The sequence below is a fragment of the Lotus japonicus genome, chromosome 6 (genome assembly GCF_012489685.1).
Source record: "Lotus japonicus ecotype B-129 chromosome 6, LjGifu_v1.2".
In the NCBI taxonomy this organism is placed as follows: domain Eukaryota; kingdom Viridiplantae; phylum Streptophyta; class Magnoliopsida; order Fabales; family Fabaceae; genus Lotus; species Lotus japonicus.
The window spans coordinates 49,547,548-49,568,207 of record NC_080046.1 but is presented as its reverse complement, the minus strand read 5'-3'; the positions used below and the strand labels follow the sequence as shown (position 1 = coordinate 49,568,207).

Here is a 20,660-nt window from a genome sequence, read left to right as displayed (position 1 = left end):
TATGCGGGAACGTGGGAATTGGGAAGTGTATCTTTGAACCTAGGGCGTTTATGTCACCTCTTCACGTCTCATCACGAGTCTTTTTTCTCTAGCAACAAGCGTAGGTGTAGAGCTCAAGATCCCAAGTCTCGCTTGCGAGATCACCCCTAGCCCTCCAATATTCATAAGATCAATATCGGATCCAATTGTTAAGATTTGAGATTGAACCAAACGCTCATCTTAACTCTCAAAAGCTACCTGCCCCACACTATTATATAGAAGGCAGGACCGGACGAGGAAGCGCATCAGGTACATATACTTGATTTTAGCATTTCTCCTAAAACCTCAATCACTGACTTAAGCATCAGAGTGTCCTTACAGGGACACGTTCCATACATGACGACGGTCTGCCATGGAGTCTCTCTTTCTCCGTCCACCTTCCACCTGCAGCACCTACTGGAATATCATCGTTTCTCTAATTTAATCAACATTGTTATAGTGATTTGATGGAATTCGACCGATCACTTTTATTCCTCATCTCTTTTTATTGTCAATATTATTTTAATTTACTTTTATTTCTCACATGAGGTCTTCAACAAATACTTAGTTTTATCAAGATCTATTGATTTAGCTTAAATTCTTATCCATCTTAGCTTAGTTTAATCGTTTTTTTTATAAATAATTTGGGTGAAATTTATGCTTTACTCTCTGTTCACTTGTTACATACTAAATTCTTGTGAAATTCATGTTTGACTTATCAAAAAATTATTTTGAATTGTAAATGTATGGATGTTGTGCACCCAATCACAAGGATAGACTTAAAACACTATAATTTTACGGATGCCGATGGTGAATACTTGAACTCTAATCACATTGTTCAACAAAGTTAGGGGTGGTGAATACTCTACTAAACATTTGTAATTGTTTTTTCTTTTGCTTATATTTATTAAAAGGTTCTTATACATGAATATACATAAATTAGTCGGTCAAATATGTATGTTCATCAATGATTTCCAATTTAAGAAGAAGGTGACTGTGCTACAGAGACACAATCATCCCATATTTGGTTACTCCTAAATCTAAGCCAAGCCTTATTGGAATTGGAAATGTGCTTGATCTCTGGATCTTGGAGGAGTTCTTTGAACAACACATCGTGGCATGGTCTTCCCATATCAACCACAAGTCGAATGCAACAAGCCTTGGTGAGTGACTCAGGGCGAGGATGATCATCATAGAACATGCCACTGAAGATTTCTCTTCCGCACTCTGGGGTCATCTTCTTCTGGCACTCTTCCACGAACGGGTTGTATCTTGTAGGTGAAGCCTCTGATGCTGCAGCAACTGCGGGTGCAAATAGATTTGCAAAGAAGGCAAAACACAGAGTAGCAGTAGGCAGTAGCCACTATCACAAAGATTTGATTGGACTTCACCATTTTTTTACTTTTGTGGTTGTTGAGAGAGAATGTGTATGTGTGTTGCTTATCTCTTGCCCTTGATGTGCAATAATTTATAGAGTGGAATCTTAGTTGACAGGGTTTAGAAGAAGAGCAACAGCTCATATTGCAGTTTAAGTTTCGTGTGGTGATACTATAACATTGTTGCTATTAAATTCACTTCAATTCGTAACTTCAAGATATAAAGCAAGTACTATTTAGTAATCTAAAAATCGTTATGGTTTTTATGATTCAAAATCTTCATTGATGCCATTCACAACATGAAGTTTTTTAAGACAAGATGTTGAGTTTTTTATAAAGATCAGACCATCAACATTTTCAACACATTATGAGGAAGCTCCTCAAATACAACATCACTCATCACCACCTTCTCAAAGACAACACTATTTGTCTATATATGCAAGGAGCTTTAATAAAAGTGCAAGTTTGAGTTATGAATCTCAGGGCGGAGCCAGGAATTTCAGAAGGGGGACTGAGATCTTTGTAAGAAAATTTCAATTTTTATCAAATAAAAATTGCCAAAATTGGGTAAGCGAAAAAAAAAATTAGTGAGAACAAAAAATTAGTTTGAATGCAAGAGATATTTTATATAAGCATAAGAAATATCATATTAGTTTGGGTGCAAGAGATACTAACCGGCTGATAAGTATTCTGGTGAGAACAAAAAAGACTATCTTGTAGATAATTGAAGAGAAGAACCACAAAATATCTCTTCCGCACCAAAAAATTATCAACACAAAAGTCCACTGAATCTTATAGGAGACTTTTTACAAACAGTAGATGTGCATAATTTTTATCACTTTTTTTTCACAAAACACAAACACCACAAATTCAATCTCATATAATGAAACCAATTAAGCAACAAAAATGAGAATTGAAGCAATAAATTCTAGTTTGAACTCATGAAAATTTGAATATCTATAAAAAGTCATACATGAGAAAGTGAAGAGTAAGAGAGAAAATTGAGAGGTTCTAAAATATTGTACTAGCTAAGCAAAATCTCGTTCTTTTTCTTTGTGCTGTTTCTTTAATTAAACAAATCCAAACAAGGCAATAAGTTTTCTTCTCTTTGCCTTGTTTTTTCATTTCTCCTGCTTCTGTTTCCTTCCATTAGAAAAACACGGCTTCACTACTATCTTAATGTTATGTTTTTCAAATATTATAACTTTGGATGTGTGGGTCCCATTCCATGTGATTATTAAAAGAAAAATAAAATAAAAAGAGGAGCTGCCGGTGCTGTGTGTGTAAACAGTGGTGCTCACACACTGTTACTCTCTCTGCTTCTTGCCTAGTTACCTTTAAATGCTTTGCTTAAAAAAAATTCTTTAGAAATTTCAAGAAGCCAGGGGTGACTAAGCACAGGGAAGTCACCCCTGTGCTTCCGCCACTGCTTTTTAATTTCTAGCATATTCTACCAAGCTTTATTATTTTTTCAGTCAAGCTTCTCAATGCATGTTCGCTACCACTTTCACCACACCACTATTTGTATACCTGTCACCACCATATGAGTGTTACCATTCTACCATTCTAGCTGAAATTGAAAAATTGAATTATGATAGTGTTGATAAAAGTGACATCAATGAAAATAATGGTCGAACAACCTAAAGTCCCTCCAGCTCTTTTGACAAAGGCAAAATATTGCTCCAAAAGCAAGAGTTGTAGACCACCGACTTCACGGTAACAACATAAGTATTTCCAACATGTTTTATTTTAATATTGTATTATGTGTTATCTTAAAAGTATTCCGACTTAAACCTTAAAATATAGAACATGTACTTGTAGCGTGGTGGGGAGACCTGGCCGCAAGCTCCTTCAATTTGGCATAGACCAAATCCTAGTATTATAAAGGTTAATTTTAATGCTTTGGTGGGGGACGCAAGCATGGCAGGTCGGGGATGGTGGCTCGTAACTGAGAGGGGGCTGTCATGACTTCTGCGACTTCCTTCACGTGTCCGGTTCTATCTCCCCTCTTAGTGGAGACATTCAACTTTCGATGGGCTTTGGTGTTGGCAGTGGAGCTTGGTTTCTGACTGGTTATTTTAGAAAGAGACCAATGGTGGGAGCGCAATGATTTGGTTTAACTTTTGTGATTGTCGTAGGCTCCGTTCTTGTTTTGATTATATTTATCTCTCTTTTGTTAGTTGTACTGACAACTCTATTGTAAATTATTTTAGCTAGGAAAGCCTCTACCTATGTTGATTCAGTTTGAGTGGAGAAGGTTCTCTTAGCGACTTTTTCTTTGTATTGACTTCAATGTCATTTCTTCTTGATTTCAATGGAAGTTAATTTCAAAAAAAAAATTGATGCTTGAAAAAAGTTGTATTTCACTGTAAATAAAAAATTTGTGAAAATGATTTATTGAAATATACCAACCACTCAATATAATAGTAGAGTTCAATAAAATTAAAATTAATCTAATAATTGTCAGTTGATATAATTCCCTTAGTTCAAAAAGAAAATTACATTTTCAAATTCACCTTTTTTGTAAATAAAAAAAAATCACTATTCCAAATTGTACTTTAGATATATACTTTAAAATAAACACCCTTCTAGAATTAGAATGTAAATTCTCATTCAAAATGAAGCATCTCGTTGACAAAATTAACAAGTGATACCTCCATGATTTGATATAGATGCATGATTAGCCTTCATCAACAACAACAAAAAGTTATTTTCCTTTCAATTAATGGTTAAATTAATCCCTAACGGCTGTCAGATGTAGGGATACCTTGGTTAATTAATCCCTAATTTTTATGATAGTTTAATTTTAGTCTTTCATAATGAAAAATGAGGTTTAGTAACGGTTTTTGCTGAGCCGCTAAAATCAAATTCCCTTTACCATGTCATTCACAAGCACGTTTAGGCCAGTGAGTGAGTTCACTCTTGAACCATTGTTGGTAGCAACCAAGATAACGAAACCACCTCACCATGGTTCGTCTCAGCAACAACCTCATCGGCCTCCTGAACTTCCTCACACTCCTCCTCTCCATTCCCATTCTCGTCACCGGCGTCTGGCTCAGCAAGCAACCCGGCACCGACTGCGAGCGCTGGCTGGAGCGTCCCATCATCGCGCTCGGTGTCTTCCTCCTCCTCGTCTCCCTCGCCGGTCTCGTCGGCGCGTGCTGCCGCGTCTCATGGCTCCTCTGGGTCTACCTCCTCGTCATGTTCCTCCTCATCGTCCTCGTCTTCGCATTCACCATCTTCGCGTTTGCTGTTACCAACAAGGGTGCTGGTGAAGCGCTTTCTGGTAGAGGTTATAGGGAGTATAGGCTTGGAGATTACTCGAACTGGTTGCAGAAGAGGGTGAATAGTACTGGAAACTGGAACAGGATAAGGAGTTGTCTTGGGTCGGGGAAGCTTTGCTCTGAGTTTCGGAACCGGTTTGTTAACGACACTGCGGAGCAGTTCTATGCTGAGAACTTGTCTGCTCTTCAGGTATTCTGGATTTCCATTTCTGGGTGTCTGGTTTTTTTTTAGCATTTAAGTCTTTGTTTTGCAATTTTGAGCTTGATTCTGTGATGGGTTTGTTCCATATTTCTCTAGTTGCATCTTTTCTTTTGTGTTTTGATGTGGGGTTTTGTGAAGTTTTGAGCTTACTTTGTTTCCTTTTTCTGGGGTGGTGGTTGTTGTAGTCTTCATATCTGAAATTTTGTGCTTGATTCTGCAATATATTTGTTTCAACTTTCTAATGGAGATCTGGTTTTGAGTTGAATTATTGAGTATTTTCGCCTATAGTTTGGTTTTGATGATAGTTTTTCTTTTCGAGGCATCATGGTTACTTTTGATAATATGTTTGTTTCAAATTTCTCTATTTGCATGTTTTTAATGCAGATCTAGTTCTGTGTTGAGATATTGCTATTAGTCTTATCTTCCCCCTTTGGTTTCATTTGATGATAAAGATAGTATTCTTTGGAGGCTTTTATGTTTACTTTTGAGCAAGTTTCTACTGAAGATTACTTTACAATTTGCTTGTCTCCAGTAGACCCTAAACTTATAGTTGAATTTGAGCTTGTCTCTCTACTCCAGTATATATATGTATGCCAAGCAGTGTCTTTCGCTTTTTGTCCACCATCTTTAGTTTTTTAAGGTCTCTACTTTGTCTTCTGAATGGTATTTTTCAAATAGATTTCTGGAAAAAAAGTATTATTTGTCAGATCAAATAATGAGCAGGTGGGGTGTGTGTTATTTTATATCTTTGTCTGAAGTCACTTTTTGAAAGATGCTGTTTTAATCTTTGTTTGGTTGTTTGCCTTTGTTGTATTTTTATTTCATCAGCCTTGTTTCCAATGCATTTCTGTCGGAATTTCTTACTTTTTGGCCTATTTTTTTAAGGCATAATGGATGCAAGTTTTCTTAGGCTAAAAGGTGAACTACTTTTTTGTTGTTGATGAGCTCTTTCCAAGTTTTGGGCCAATTAGCAGACTTTGGTTCCTTGTCCCATTTTCGTATGCTTTTCTTTATGTATTATTTCTGGGTTTTGATCAATTTTTTAGAACTTTCTCAACTGAGCATAGGTCCAACTTTTTTGTATTTGGATAACTTGCTTTCGTATGTACACTATGGAGTTACTATCTTGGACTATATGCATTTCTAACCCTTTGTAAGCCAACATTCAATTAGTCTTAACTTCATCAAGTAGTGGATGAATATTTCATAAACTAGTTTAAAGATCAAAGTTTATCAAATGGTGCTTTTCATAAGTTTGAGCACTAATCATTGAGACTCTTTAACGTAATTGATATGTTACTTACACTTAAATTACTTCCCTTGGCACACAAGTAGGAATGGTTATATTGGTATGTTGTGTTCTACTGCTTTACTTAATGAACATTTTACATCTGCCAAATTATTTTGTGTGAAACAAAAACACTGAATGTTAGAGTGGCATGTCATGTTCCAAATGACTTGATAACCTAAAGTTTGGTGACACATTAGCTGTAATGATCATTGTTAGAAGTCCCACATTGGCTAGAGATAAGGCCAATCAAGTGTTTATAAGGGTTGTGCAAACCTCAACTCTTGAGCTAGCTTTTGTGGTTGAGTATAGGCCTCCCAATTTCTAATATGGTATCAGAGCCTATCCTAGATCCATTTGTTGTGTGGAGACCTCCCATATTTGGGCCACCCGTTGTTGTTCCCACGTTCCAGTCTGTTCAATCCTGGACGTGAGGGGGTGTGTTAGAAGTCCCACATTGGCTAGAGATAAGGCCAATCAAGTGTTTATAAGGGTTGTGCAAACCTCAACTCTTGAGCTAGCTTTTGTGGTTGAGTATAGGCCTCCCAATTTCTAATATGGTATCAGAGCCTATCCTAGATCCATTTGTTGTGTGGAGACCTCCCATATTTGGGCCACCCGTTGTTGTTCCCACGTTCCAGTCTGTTCAATCCTGGACGTGAGGGGGTGTGTTAGAAGTCCCACATTGGCTAGAGATAAGGCCAATCAAGTGTTTATAAGGGTTGTGCAAACCTCAACTCTTGAGCTAGCTTTTGTGGTTGAGTATAGGCCTCCCAATTTCTAATAATCATAATAGTGTTTCATACTATCATTTTGTATGAAAGATAAGTTCTGATGATTGGAGGGGTATGCCATGTTCCGAATGATTTGAAAAGCTACATTAACATCAAAGTATATCAATTGCTTCGCTTAATGGATATTTTGTCCTAGTTACTTTGTATGACACACAACTACTGATTATTATAGCGGTATGTCATGTTTGGTGACTGCTTATCTGTTTGTACCTTAAGCTTTAATAATTTTCTGTGATGCATCTAATGATTATAGTGGTATATCATTTATCAGTGATTTCCTCTACTAATTATTTTTTCTTATTACTTGAGTTGAGTTAATTTAGAGCCAAATTCTTTCTTATGACAGTTTGTGTTGTCTTGTTTTCAAGACTGGGTTGTAGAATTTACCAATTTATGGCTCAGCTCAATATTCATTGTACATTTCTTCACTTGCCTGTTTCTTGTAAAATTTGAGGTCTTATGTTGTTTTGTTTGGGTTGTTTTGTGCAGTCTGGGTGTTGTAAACCATCAAACGACTGTGGATTTACATACCAGGGCCCATCTGTGTGGAATAAGACAGAAGGTGTAAACTATTCAAACCCAGACTGTCATGCTTGGGATAATGACCCCAATGTTCTGTGCTTCAATTGCCAATCTTGCAAGGCTGGATTACTGCAGAACATTAAGACTGATTGGAAGAAGGTGGCTGTTGTGAACGTCATATTTCTCGTTTTCCTGATTATCGTCTACTCCATCGGTTGTTGCGCCTTCCGGAATAACAGGAATGACAATTGGAAGCGGTAGATCTATAGTAAGCTTGTAGGTTTGGTAGTTTCACGATTTACACATAATCCAAGACACGTTTGCTAGAACATTTTACGGTGGAACCAAAGATGCTAGCACTATTAGTATGCTGATGGGATTTTGGCCAATTTTCTGGTTTCTATATTGTGTTTATAGGATATGACAGTTTATGCTATTTTCATTGTAAAGTGTCAAGTTTATATTGCACTAGACTACCTACCATATTCACAGTTGTATATTTTGGCTATGTCCATTCTCCAACAGTCTATTCCCATTTCCTAATATGATCACTTCAGTTTGGTGTTAAAAAGTATTTGTAAAGAAAATAGTAAAAATGTTTTCAGAATAAACTGTCTTTTTGTTTCTCATGATGAGATAGCTTAGCTATACTTTGCAGTTGCACACATTGTGACTCCTACTAGAGCTGAATGCTTAACTATGCTTTATTGATTTTCTATAGGATGTATGTTAATGTGTTGGCCACAGCCATATGAATTAAGGAATAGATTCTATTAAAACTAGTTAGGTCTTTCAAAGATTGAGGCATTGTTACATTAATAATTTAAAATACTTCTATTATTAAATTAACCTGCAAAGGTGTTATTGTGTTGATGTTCTAAAGATTTTCTTTATTAAATCAATTCAAGAAAATTATAAACCATTTCAAAAAAAGTTTTATATTGTTATTTTAATTCTCTGCAAACAAATTTTATGGTAATTGTATATCTTTTAAAAAATCAATTTGATAAAAAGGTTTTTTTTGTAAGTGATAAAAAAAAGTATTTAAAAGAATAAGAAAAGGATACTTAAGATTCTTTAAAATATTAATATAGCAATGCCTTTACCTCTTTTTTTGAAAAGGCAATGCCTCATCTTTAAAACATAAGTTAAGAGCTTACTTTTCTTTCAATACATGTAGTCATAAGGATAATGAAATTTGCTGTGGACTCGTGTAGTGACCGTAGATGTAATGACCACTTTCCTCCTTTCACTCAAATAATGATTATTATTTTGTCGTATGCATGAAAATGTGGATGAAGATGTGTATTGGGGTGGTTGGTTACCTCATCTTACCCCATGAGGTTGGGGTTTGATACTCGCTTAAAATAATTAAACACATTTTATGGAAACTTAGTGACCTGCACACATGTCACGGAGATAACTTTTATCAGCAACTTGAGTGCATAGAATCCCTTTGTTTCCACTTTCCACTATTCTTGTCCCACCCCAACCACTACTTTTTTGCGAGGTGGAATAAGCCTTTTAACCATGTGAATTGTAATGAATCACAAGCTCACTACATTCTACTTAGAAATGATTGAAGGAGATTTATTTTCAATTTTCTTATGTATGTTTGTTACGTTATTATATATTAACCTTTTATAGCAACCAAAAAGAAGACTTAAATATGTTGGACGTCCCTCTAAAATAGGGGTCCTTTAGTTAAGGCCCCTACAAAATATTTTGGGTGGAATAAGCCCCTAATGTGAAAATAATATATAGTGATAAGCCCCTGCCGCGAGGTTCCGTTTAATTTTTGATGATTCTACAAACGGCGCTGACGTGGATTATATTTTGTGAAAATTATTAGGGTGCCACGTAAGTAAATTAGAGTTTAAAAAAATAAAAACTCAAAGTAAAAAACCCAAGTAAAATCCCCAAACGTACTTGGGTTTTTTACTTTGGGTTTTTATTTTATTTTTATTTTTTTCAACCCTCATTTACTTATGTGGCACCCTCTTTAATTGAATAATTTTCACAAAATATAAACCACGTCAGCGTCGTTTGCAGAATCATCAGAAATTAAACGGAACCTCACGACAGAGGCTTATCACTATATATATTATTTTCACATTAGGGGCTTATTCCACCCAAAAACTTTTGTAAGAGCCTTAACCAAAGGACTCCTATTTTAGAGGGACCTCCAACATATTTAAGCCCAAAAAGAAAGTTAAGAAACATAGGCGATCACCTCATATTCCTTTTATTTTTATTTAGGTCATTGTCACGAACAGTTTATTTGATGGAGATAATAGTGTGCAAATTTGTTGCTTGAAGATCACTTGGAGACTCACAAGTGCAGATAAGCTCCATATGTAAATAGTCTTGCAAGAGCAAAACATGTGATATCACCTTTGTTATATCTTTCAGACTTAATTTAACCATCTAAACATCAAAATTAGTCTTTGAACTCCCATGAAAGTTGTAGAAGTTCATCTCAACTTTCCCAGAAGCCAGAAGCCATTAATGGTAATTTTTAAATATAAAAAAACTAAAGATATAACAAAAATACAAAAACAGTAAAAAGAATACAATTATGTTATAAAATGAATAGGCACAATTTGGGACTAGTTGTCTAAAACAAGTTTAACACTGGACCGTCATGCCCATTCCATAGCTTAGTCGGCCAGATACGGAGGAGGTCAGATAGCTCTTAGCTGAGATGAAGAGTGAATTGATCAATCCCATGATTTGTTCATCCGAGTATGGAAAATAAACCTGACTTGTATGGCCAAGATAACACATCATATGTGGGATCGCATGATTCCCTCCCACAACACCAATGTAATCAAGAGACCGTAAATTATATAAAAGGTACTCTCATTCTATAATAGTCATGTCCACATAGGTCATGTAGATTCATGATCATTCTAAAAAATGGCATGAGTTCCTTCTAGCAATCTGCCATAGCAAGTAAATATGAGTGACAATAATCTTGAAATATTTCACTAAGATAATGGTAAACCGTAAACTAGTACATAGCTCGCCAAATTTGAAGTCAGCCTCAGTAGCAAACAACTTTTCAACAATGATTGGTTACAACAAATCACCTATGAAGATATTAATTGGTCATTGGCAATACACGAGTTAGCCTAGTTCCTACTTTAAATGACTAAATAATCACAGCAATATACGAGTTCTGGGTTTACAAGCAGCAATGGCTTCTTTGAAACCCTCTAGTCTGTACTGAGTCAAGTTTTTACGTAACACGAGAGCAGCAATGGCGTTCAATACTGGCATCTTGTCCTCACCAAGGCCTTCCTATTCCTCGAAGCCGACGGGCCAACTCAATATCCTTTTTCACTGAGACAGCAACAAAAGTAAATACAACATAAATATAAATATTAGGCTACTAAAAGGAAACAAAATATAAATATTCGTAAGGGAAAAACATAAATCAATTAATATACAGCAGTAATGAAATGATCTTAGGGAAATACTAGCTAACCAAAGTTCTATTTGAGGATTCTGTTCAGTATTTTCCTCCAGAACTGCTAAGTATTCTGTTAATTTAAATCAGTGTTGTTAATGGCGCATGACGGACTATGGCAAAGAGCCAAGAACCGCCATATTTGACAAATAATGATAATGATGGTGGAGTATGGCAGAATATCGGCCATGGCGGAGAGCCAAAAACCCGCCATGAGATTCTGCAATGGTGCCGCCATGGAAGATATTTGACAACACTGATTTAAATATTGGCAAATTAAGTACATTGATGACAGTATGAAACAAGCTCTCCGCCTGGAGGCAACACAAGAATACCTCTGCTTAAGAATGACATTTCCTATTACTGAAATTTGTTGATCATAATCAACCATGCAATCTGCAACCCTTGCAGTAGTTGACATTTATCATTTTCATTATTTATTTAGTAGATGTAATATGTGCCAGACGCCAGTTACATGGTAGAGCCAATAGTAGCATTTCTTACACATGGACATACTGAAACAAAAGGATGGGAGTGAATGGACATGGTGAGTAAGAACTCCAAGTGCTCTGCTCAATAGAAACAATTCATGATGCTTTATAAAAATAGACAAACGTTCCCAGCCACTACACTACAACAATTCGTTTTATCTAGCATTTACTGTGTCCAGAAAGCAAACTTCATCACACAGATTACAAACTCTAGAATATTTGCTTTAAACATGACTAATATAGTAAGGAAAGAATTCATCCATTTGTAACCAAGAAAAAGACTCATTCATCACCAATAAAAGCAGCATTAATTTTATAAGAAATAAATTTGTAAATGATGTAATGATCAATGAAAGGAAAGTCAGAGAACAGAACTTAAAAATCATATCAACTTACTAAGGGTAACGCGCTTTGCATGAATTGCGCAGAGCATTCCATCTTCAAACATAGTAACAAGATAGTCCTCCGCTGCCTGCAGGATTGTAAAATAAAACATCATGTCATATGCGAAATATGTTATGAATCATAACTCTTAAAGCAGCTACAATCATATTAAAATAATAAGAAAATCAGCAACACTGCTGACAAGGAGTCTACACGACATCCGGAATAACCAGCAGAGAAGTAGATATAGATGGTGGTCTTTTGGATGAGAGCTAACTTTGGGAGGAGGAGGAACGGCAGTGAAGTATGGGACGAGAGTAACTTCCCCAGCTCGGAGTTCAAAACTTATATTGTGGAAGGGAAGGTCATGTGAGGGGAACCATTTCTCCATGAACTCACTTTGTCCCCCTCCAACGTGGGAGTTAGTTAAGGGAAATAGATTTTATTTAAAAATTGCCATTTGCTATTTTACCTCATATACTTGTTTGCTTTAAAATGTTATGAGGGTTAGATTGAGAATTCAAAGTTATACCCCTCCTTTCCTCCCTCAATAATATTCCAAACACAGGGATAACAGCTCTTTTTCATTCCATCCTTTCCATTTTGATTTTATTCCATTTCCATTCAAAACATGGCCAAAGTTGTAGAAACAGATTCTCAAATAGATTATGTGAGTGGAATGATAGGAGAACAGAAGCCTTAGCTGCTATGTAAAGAAGCACACATAAATGTACTGCTCAACCCAATAGGTAGCAATAATAAAGTTCACTATCTTTATTATGGTTAAACAAATATAAACATTCTGAATTCAGTTTTTGATCTGACGTAATTTAAGTTCCCGTTAGGGTTCAGGGACATGCATGGAAAGTGCACAGTTTCAGCCTAGAATGCACTCCGGTCCTCATTCCCACTCTCCCTTCCTGTGGGATTCCCCCTTAGCCCAAAAAAAGTACTGATGAGTATGCTTATTTAAGGGTGGATATAAATTAGGTCTCAAGCTTTCTAAGGCTTGAGTGTATCATGTTTACCTAGAGACATTTTTTAATGCCTAACCTGACCTTTTGAAAAGTCTGTCCAAAAAGCCTATTTTATAAAAAAAATTAAAAAGATCATAAGTACATCACAAGCTTATAGGCTCAAATCTTTTTGTAGGTCAACACGCTTAAAATTTTTAAAAAGCCAATACCATAGTAGTCCATCTTGGATAGCAGCTGACCCCAAAAAATGCTATAGTGGTATAGTGTCCACTATTCTGAGTATTTTATACAGAGTACATAATTTGACTATACAGATATATAAATGCTCAAAACTGATACAAACTACTCAAAATTCATGGTACTCATTATTAAGAATAAAAAGTAATAGGTGTCTTAAACAAAACATACAGGAAGAGAAGTCAATGTAGCCCAGAAGTTTAAGCCTCTAATGCTTACTAAACTGCCTGAGAACATGAAAATTCAAATTAAAGTTTCCTAAACAAGAACCACCAATCATCCTCGTCTGAATCCAACTCTTCCTCTTTATCAACTACTATCACAGTTCTAGATGACTTCCTCAAACTGTACAAATTCAGTATGTTTCCGAAGCAAAGACCCTAAAATACCCCCCCCCCCCCCCCAACAATGCCTTATTTTAACTTTAAGAGGGCATTTTTTGGGGGATTTTATCAGTTCCACCAAATAGCGCTCTGCTATAGCGGCCGCAACAGCCGCTACTCTGAATTGCACCGCTACGCTCCAACAAGGAGCAAAAAAAGGCCGCTACGGCGCTATAGTGCACTATTAACAACTCTGGCCAATACGTAAATAATTTCAAGACCTTATAACCTAACATAATAGCAATAGTAATAGCGATTATGACTACAATGGTTAAAATGAATTTACTTTTCAATACAAATTCCCTTTGAACAAAAAAAGAAGAAGAAGAAGCATTTGCATGATAACCAAGACTATGGCCATTTGCAAGTTGCAAGCACACAAGTGATTACTAAAATGAACATGGAAAAAAGTTCATATACCTCCTGCAGAGCCACCACAGCTTCAGCTGTCCAGCGAGAAACCTCAAAAGATAACTGACGTGTAGTCTCTCTAACCTGCAGACAAAATTTAAAAAGAAAAAAAATGCACAACACAACACAACAGCAGTAAGAACAAACTTCCCACGAGATCTAATTCAGTCAAATCTTGGTTAATACAAAAAAAAACCACAATTCCACAAAGAGCATGATCTTAAAAACTAACAAAGGGTATGTGATATTGATGATCATTAAAAAGTTGTCGCCGACGCCACTATAGAAGTAAACAACTTACCAATCTCAGAAAGGGGGCAGCAGGGATAAGCAAGTCTACACTCTTCTGATAACGCCTGATCTCACGAAGCGCCACCGTTCCCGGCCTATTGCGCCTCTTCTTCTTCCCCTGAGTCCCAGGTGCTGCAATTTCCATTCCATTTTTCCAAAATCAACAAATGATAAAAAAAAATCAACTCAACACCACAAATCACCCTAATTCCACGAAACAACTTGAACACTCACACTGCGGTTCCCGTTGTTGTTCTCTACTCCTCTCTCGACGACCAGGCTTCACAAAATTGAAAACCCATCATTAAAATCTCTTAAAGATAAAAACTTTGGAAATAAATGCTGATGAAAACGGTTAATTGAACCCTCATTGCAGTGATTTAAACAAATTAATTCATGAAAAAACAAACTAAATCGATGATTATGAAACTCTTCCAAAGAGAGAAGAGAGAATGTGTTACTGATTGGGTTTGTTGTGGTGTTGCAGATGTGGATGGTGCTGCTGCGGTTGGTGCTTTCTTTCGAGCTGTGAAAGGGAAGAAGTGAGGGTTTTGCGAAAACGAAGAAGAATTGAAGAGAAAGAAGGGGTGAGAGTGGAAGTTACCGGTTCTACGAGCAGCAGGAACGTGCTTGATTCTCGCCATGGAAACGCTTGCAGAGAAGAAACGGCTTCGAATTTTGATTTTCCAATTTGCCTCCTTTTCGACCAAAACCGCACATATTTTATTATATATATATATATATATATATATCCAATTTTTGCTCCACTTTAGTTTTTGCTTCATAAAAAAACACTATTAGAAAAATAAATATAGGTTGTGATTATATGATCAAAGAGATAAAAAAAAAAAAACTACGAAAATCCACTAATTGAAAAGCTTTACATAAATCCAAACTCATAAATTCGACAGTAAATCTAACAAAAGCAACAACGACAACAAATTCGAAAATCTAAGTGCAGGAATTGTAAACGGCTGGTTCGGCAACATACTCCTCCATGATCACGTTAGGCTCGTTGAGTCTCTTTGATGCGGACATGAGAGCTTTGTAGTGATTTTTAAAGCTGAGTTGGGAACCTTTTTTCTGAATTGGATTCTCCTATTTATAGAGCTCCATGTCCCGTGTGTCCTTGGCGGTTTTCTTCCTTGCTGGATGGGTTAGCGGGTCTGATTCCCCCACGATCTGATGCTTGCCCCGGAAGTTCCATGCGTAGTGGTGAGGGTCGTGTTCTTCAACTGCTTCTTGGCCACGTAATGAGCCATCGTGGTGGGAAACACATGCTCTCCTAACTGACTCAGTCAATGCTGCACGTGTTAAATATGCCCGTGTTTGTAGCAACGGTTACCAGTGTACCTTTGTCGAATTCGACTACCTCTTTAACTTGGCGTTTTTTCGACTGCCTCATACGTTTTGGGCCAAACATTTTGGGCCAACAGATGCCCCCTAAAAATGTTGATTCTCGACTACCAGGCCTTGGAGGGATCAATCATTTTTTGAACTTGAATTTCGAACGGGACTGTCATTCGTCTGCAACCTCTGCCCTTTTGACTTCATGTCCAATCAGAAACCATAGCGTCTGACTTCACTCCAATCAGAAGCTTTAGCGTCTGACTTCGCCTGCCCATCCGCCGTCTCTACCCTAGAGTAATCATGGCTCCTTTTTAGCCTACATGTTAGGGCTCTACGGTTATATAATAAAATAACCGTTGGATTTCAAATTTTATGCAACATTACATAATGTGGCTTCACGTCCGTTTCTTTGTTTGCCTATAAATACGCCATTGTTGCTTCTTTGCAAGCTTTACAACCTCTGAATCGTCCAAGCTTCGTCTGGTTTTGCCCGTGGTCATCTGCAATCGACTGGTTTATGCTTCTTCCTTTCTCTCTGGTGAATTCTCTGACCGCTTTCATGGCTTCTGATTCTGACAATATCATTCCATTGGCTGCTGCTTTTGAAATGAATGAAGCCAAACAGGTCCCTATTCCAGACCCACCGTATGAAGCGGAGAAGAGGGCTATCTGGAAATCTCAGGTACTCATCCCTATCTCTGTTAATGGTACCTTACGTGCCATCTTAGGTCCTTTGAAGAAAGCGAAAAAGGATAGGCTTACTAGTCTTCCTGATGGTTATGAACAATTTCACCCCAGTATTCGTGGGGAAGAGCTTATTCTTGCTTTTCGACCTTCCTATCGCTTGCCCTTTCTGAAAGATCCCAAAAGGGCTTTTAGATCTGCCCCGCCCAATCCGACTGCTGGTGACGGAGCCTATTTGAAATGGCTTGATAGGGTGGAAGCCAGTAAGTCTGGGCATTGGAAGGTCACTGGGATTTTCGACCTAATTCAGTTGTCGAGGTCGCCAATCTCTTATAATCCTGCTATGCTCTTAAGCTCACTCTTCTTTTGGGAAAGGTCTACCAACAGCTTCCATGTTCCCTTTGGCATGATCACTCCCACTCTTCTCGATGTTGCTGCCATCACTGGCCTTTGGGTTGTGGGTGATGATTATCATTCCTCTGCTGTCCCAACGAAACCCATCGCCATTTCGACAGACAACATAGCTTTCAACAGATTCATTAAGGATCATTATGTCGAAGACGGTGAAGTTTCTGACGCTGAGCATGTCGCGTTTCTCTTATATTGGCTTTCTGCTTATGTATTCTGTACCAAGTCTTTGAGGATTCCAGCCAAACTTCTTCCTTTGGCTAACTTGTTGCATGAGGGTCGAAAAATTGCTATGGCTAGACTTGTGCTTGGTAACCTTTATCAGATGATTAATGAAGCAGTAGCCGATATCCGAGATCCCAAAGTTGTGTCTCTGAACGCAGCCGGTCCATTGTGGTTGCTTCAGCTTTGGATGAATGCGGTTTTCGAGTCGTTTCTTCTAGCCAAGAAACCTCCTTCCATGGTGTCCAACACAAGGATTGATGCTCACAGGCTTGAAACCCTAACCCCTCATTATGATGCTTCTACCTTTGAAGCCGATTTCAAAAAGTATTTCACCATGTTCTTCGAACTGAAGCGCTACTGTTCCAGTTTTGCACCATATAGTAAACCCTCTTATGGCCCTCGGTGGCTAAGAAACTCCTACCCCAACCTTCCTGGCTCAGAGGATCTCTCTCAACATCAGATCGAACTCTGGCAAACCATACTATCCCTTAGGGTGCTGACTATCAATTTTGCCAGTAACGACTTCACCTTGTGCGGTTATAATCCTCAGCTTGTTTCTCGACAATTTGGGCTGAGTCAAGATTTGCCCAACACATTGTTCGATCAATCTCTTGTCCTTTATCCTGGCGCCATCACCAAACGCAGTGCCTTTGACACCACCATCAACTACTACAATGAGGAGCTGTTTGGCCTTAGCCCTTTTAACTTTGCTCCATCCTTTTATGTCACCAAGGCGTTTAAAACATGGTGGTCTACTTATTGGAGCGACATTTCGATGCCGATTGAAGATTGTTTCCAGCGCATAACAGATGTTTTTCTTTTGCAGAAACAAGCTCCTAAGAAGACCAAAGGTATGCATACGTCTGAGATCAACGCCTTCAAGCAATTCTTCGGTGTAGTATATTTTCCGGGTCCTCGACTTCAAGAGACTGTTGCCAAAGCAGCTCAAGTTCTCAGGCAAATGTGGGAATCTAAAGCCAAGAAAACTCGATTGATCATCCCTTCTGATGAGGATGGTCTTTCTTTCATTATTCGAAAAACAGGCTTTAAATTCCCACCATTGCCTACTTGTAAGTATGCTTTGGCCCTTCCATTGGTCCTTCCTAAGTGGGTTGACCATGTAAGTATCAAGAACTTTTATCATAGCGCGTTGCCTCCTCGGAAGCGGGTGACCTGGACTAAGTGTTACTTATGGAATTTTCCTTTCCATGTGCCGGTCGAAATCTTCAACCACATATCGATAAGAACGCTTATTGGTCAAGGTAACTATTTCGACCTGACATTTTTGCGATATTTATGGCTTAACTCTTCTTTGCTCTTTTCTTGCAGCTGAGCCAATTCCTCGATCAACTTCTCAAGCCTCTCCCCGCGTGACTTCTGCTACTATTGAGATTGATGATGATGATGATGATGTTAGTCTGGCTGATAAGCTCAAAGTGCCCAAGGTAATATCTAGGCTGTGGAGCTTTGTTCTTTTTTTGATATATACCCTTTATGACCTTTTGCTTTTATCTCAGAGTCGAAAACGAGGGGCCACACCTACCACTTCTGCAAGCCAGAAGAGGGCCAAAGGTGCTGGTGGGTCTGCTGTGAGCAATCCTTCCTCGGTTAAGTCGGCTAGCTGTCATGAAGAGATCCAGCAAGGTGATGATCAACAGGTTTCCAGCCCTCCTCCTCAAGACACTACACCTATTATTGTCGAGATGGCTTCGGCCAAGAAGACCTACAGGAAGAAGTCTGGTCACAAATCTGGCAGCTCCTCTCCTCGCCATTCTAAGAGTTCGACGAGCTCCAGTCCTCTCAAAGAGTCTGCCCCTAAGGGAAGTTGTCGTGATTCACATCTCAACTCGATTTGTTTTCTTTTCTTCCCCCTCAACTATTTCCACTTTTTATTCTTCAGAGGGTTGGCATGTCTAAAATGGCTGTGCCTCGAGCCACATGGTTTTCTCCTAATCCCCCACCAGTTGTTCTGTCTAGCTCTTTGAGCAGTTTGGAATCCTCGAGCTCGAGTTTAGACTCTAATGAGTCGGACCCTGTGTGGGACAAGTTGACATTCTATTTTAACTCGAAACCAATCGCTTGGCAGCATCCTGGTTGCGAACCTTATTATACCAAAGAATGTCGAGATAATTTTTCTAATTTTCCTCCGCAGGATACCCAGAACGCGTCTTCCCCAGTTCGTGAAGGAAATATGCCACATGTCGGAGTACAGAGTGGCGAAGGTCAAGTGACCCCAGTCACTTAGCCTGACCGGGTGATTGGTGTCATGCCTCCCCCAAAGGCTGATGCTCTAGCCTCGACACAATCCGATCCTTCTCCCCAGCTTCAACGGGATGCTAGAGCCGCTTTGCTTTCTCTTCATGCCAAAGGAGGTTCGGCTTCTTCCAAGACAGCAGCTTCTTCTCACACTTCTGGTGAGAGGCTTAATGCCCTTTTGGTCCAAGACCCACTCGCCACCTTTCAAAGTTTCTTTGATGGCACTCTGGATCTCGATTCTCCGCCACATCACTGAGATCACTGAGATTGCTCAATCTAGCGGGGTAGTTAGTGCCGGCCAGATTGAAGAAGCTTAAGTAAGCTGAAGGGGTTAATCTTCGACGAGGGTTTCATCGACAGTGTCCGGGCTAACCCTCAACCAGGTCATGACGTCAAGGAGTTGCTTACTTTCCTGTTGGGCCAGCGGCTCGACCAAGTTCAGGCAGATGCTCTTGTCGAGCTTCAGACTTTCTTGGTTGACCTTTTGGCCACACTTGACAAGGCCAATACTGTGGAGCAGCTCATCAAGACTAAAAAGGCACAAGTGGCTTCTAACACCAATGGGCTCTTGCCTGCAAAAGATGAAATCCTCAAGCTGACTGCCAGGAAGACTCTTATAACAACTGATCTGTCAAGTGTTGATGCTCGACTGGATGAGCTTCAAAGGGAAATGGCAAGACTTGAGAAGGAGAAAGCAATGCTGATCGAAGAAGATCCAGTCGTGAATGCCCGGCTGAATACTCTAGCTGCTGAATGTGCAAGTGTGATGTTGTCGACATCTCAACTCTCCAAGGAGGTTGCAGCAGAGCAGGGTGTTAAGCAGAGCTTGGATGCCAGGATCGCTGCTGCCGATGTTCAACTTGAAGCCTTCAAATCGAGGACTTATGACTCTTTATTTTCCATTCATTGCCTTTGAGGTTGTAATGGCCATGTGTTTGTATGGCCTTTGTTGCCAATGTTTGTAATGCCCATACTTTATGATGTTGTTTGACAATGAATTTGCATTACTGATATCGACATGATTTGTCTTCTCATTGAGCTTTTATTGTCGAGTTCTCGTTATCTTGTTAAAATACTCTTTGCGTAGTATTTCTGAGTTTCATACCATTTAGCTTGGCACGTAATCTAACTTTTCATCTTCCAAACCATTAACCAACTTCTTGGAAAGTAGGGTAATTTATGACGCTCTTTTACCACGTTCTTGTTCAATGACGAAAGAACTTCCTCCACTCATGGTAGTGGCTGACGTGGCTAACTGTGCTTGGTTGACGATTTGGCAACTGCATGCCATGCATTAATGCGGCTGTTTATTTCATTTCTATTATAAATAAAGCCGTTTTTTACCCTTTCTCATCAGTAACTTCTCCTCTCCATTCTCATCTTCTTCCTGCCACTACAACTTTCATTTTTTATTATGGATAACAGACTTATCCTTCACCGCATTAGAGACATGGCCTTCCGCCATAACCTCTTTCATGGCCTGTATGAATCTTCTTCTCGCCTCGATGAGCTTTTAGGGCTCATTGATCAACTGCTCCAAAGGCCTATCGTTGCACGCGTTAGGATCCCTCTTCAGGAGTTCCGGGGGCTACTCTTAGAAGCCAAGC

General features: G+C 38.6%; 2 protein-coding genes across 2 annotated transcripts; one reads left to right on the top strand and one right to left on the bottom strand.

Moving 5' to 3' along the window:
* Window positions 1-4,279: 4,279 nt before the first annotated feature.
* Window positions 4,280-8,027, top strand: LOC130724337 (tetraspanin-8-like). The gene is made up of 2 exons (XM_057575540.1): window positions 4,280-4,868; window positions 7,452-8,027. The coding sequence occupies exons 1-2, from the start codon at window positions 4,362-4,364 to the stop codon at window positions 7,743-7,745; spliced, it is 801 nt and encodes a 266-aa protein (XP_057431523.1). The 5' UTR covers window positions 4,280-4,361; the 3' UTR covers window positions 7,746-8,027.
* A 2,423-nt stretch (window positions 8,028-10,450) lies between these two features.
* Window positions 10,451-14,831, bottom strand: LOC130726862 (histone H3-like centromeric protein CENH3). Its single transcript, XM_057578183.1, has 7 exons — window positions 14,735-14,831; window positions 14,592-14,656; window positions 14,365-14,410; window positions 14,141-14,262; window positions 13,849-13,923; window positions 11,844-11,919; window positions 10,451-10,829 (listed from the first exon to the last, which is right to left on the bottom strand). Exons 1-7 carry the CDS (start codon window positions 14,772-14,774, stop codon window positions 10,774-10,776), a joined length of 480 nt encoding a protein of 159 aa, XP_057434166.1. The 5' UTR covers window positions 14,775-14,831; the 3' UTR covers window positions 10,451-10,773.
* Window positions 14,832-20,660: the final 5,829 nt, after the last annotated feature.